This window comes from Amphimedon queenslandica, unplaced genomic scaffold, assembly GCF_000090795.2.
Source record: "Amphimedon queenslandica unplaced genomic scaffold, v1.1 AMPQUscaffold_3939_Cont24073, whole genome shotgun sequence".
NCBI classification, from domain to species: domain Eukaryota; kingdom Metazoa; phylum Porifera; class Demospongiae; order Haplosclerida; family Niphatidae; genus Amphimedon; species Amphimedon queenslandica.
In genome coordinates this window covers 1-1,464 of record NW_003555740.1, presented here as the reverse complement: position 1 = coordinate 1,464, position 1,464 = coordinate 1, and the positions used below count along the sequence as shown (strand labels likewise).

At 33.3% G+C, this 1,464-nt stretch overlaps 1 protein-coding gene across 1 annotated transcript; it reads right to left on the bottom strand.

Annotated features, from left to right (window-relative positions):
• Positions 1-15: 15 nt before the first annotated feature.
• On the bottom strand, positions 16-767 carry LOC109592785 (cilia- and flagella-associated protein 206-like; the record flags this gene model as incomplete). Its single annotated transcript, XM_020008150.1, has 4 exons — positions 559-767; positions 407-499; positions 220-338; positions 16-135 (listed from the first exon to the last, which is right to left on the bottom strand). Coding segments are annotated over exons 1-4 (513 nt in total), but the record flags the coding sequence as incomplete, so codon positions are not given.
• Positions 768-1,464: the final 697 nt, after the last annotated feature.

The window sequence follows — 1,464 nt, the reverse complement described above, 5'->3', positions numbered from 1 at the left end:
CTGGGATCATCTTACATAAACTTGTGCTGTCGGTACGGCAGTTTTAGCTTGCACTGTCTCCTGTAGCTGCTGCATTTTCATTTGGAATTCGGTTTCAAGGTCATTGACATGCTGCGTGCATACTGAAATGTCTTGCTGGAGGGACAAAGAAACAATAGGAATTAAAACAATAATAACTATGTACATTTTAATGTACATGTACATGTACATGCATCTAACCATTAGCATCTTTAAGAAGAATTCATGCTGTCTGACATTAATGAGGGACTGTTTCATCTTCAATGGAGGTGGTACATCTGGTGATGCTGGAAGAGGCTCCAACAAACTCAATATGACACCTACATGTACATACATACATAAATGCATTAGTATATAAGTATTATCAATGTGTCTGTATATATGTCACCTGTTAGGTGGAAAGCTGTCCTCAAAGTCTTCTTTAATTCAGTTCCAAGATTATTATTAGTGACTTTCAATGCATCTTTAAGTATCTCGGGCACTAAAAGAAGTAAATATATAACCTCATTCTCACTCTCTTTTTTTATTCTTTTTACTTACAGTCATCAATTCCTTCTCCTCCTTTACCGCAGTCTCTATTAAACAGTCGTATTCCTGTCACTATGTAGCTTAATTCTTTCAGCTGCTTCTCTTTGTCTTCACGAGTCAGAGCCATGAAAGTTCCTAGCTCAGTCTGAGGGAAAACACTCTGCAATGCAGCTAAGGAGAAAATAAAGTGCATACATGTTTTTATGTTGTGTAGAAAGTTTATGAATTTTTAAAGTTGCTCCAAAATCCAGCCAAAGTCCCTGTACTATAGTATAGGGTCACTGGCCAAATTTCGTCAAAAATGAAAAGGAGAGAATTCTTCATTTTAATCATTTATCCTGGTACATATACATGTTCTTATGTTGTATAGAAAGTTTGAGCTGATTCCGATTAAAATTAGATTTTTTATAAATTTTTTAAGTTGCTCCAAAATCGGGTAAAAGTCCCTGTACTATAGCACATGGTCTCAGGCCAAATTTTGCCAAAATTGAAAAGGAGAGAATTCTCCATTTTTATAATTTTTTCTAATACGTATACATGTTCTTATGTTGTGTAGAAAGTTTGAGCTGATTCTGATTAAAATTAAGATTTTTTACAAATTTTTAAAGTTGCTCCAAAATCAGGTAAAAGTCCCTGTACTATATATGTTCTTATGTTGTGTAGAAAGTTTGAGCTGATTCTGATTAAAATTAGATTTTTTACAAATTTTTAAAGTTGCTCCAAAATCAGGTAAAAGTCCCTGTACTATAGCACATGGTCTCGGGTCAAATCACCAAAAATTTAAAAAAGAGAATTCTTCATTTTTATAATTTTTCCTGGTACATATACATGTTCTTATGTTGTGTAGAAAGTTTGAGCTGGTTCCAATCAAAATTAAATTTTATAGCAATTTTTAAAGCTGTTCAAAAATTCAGGTAA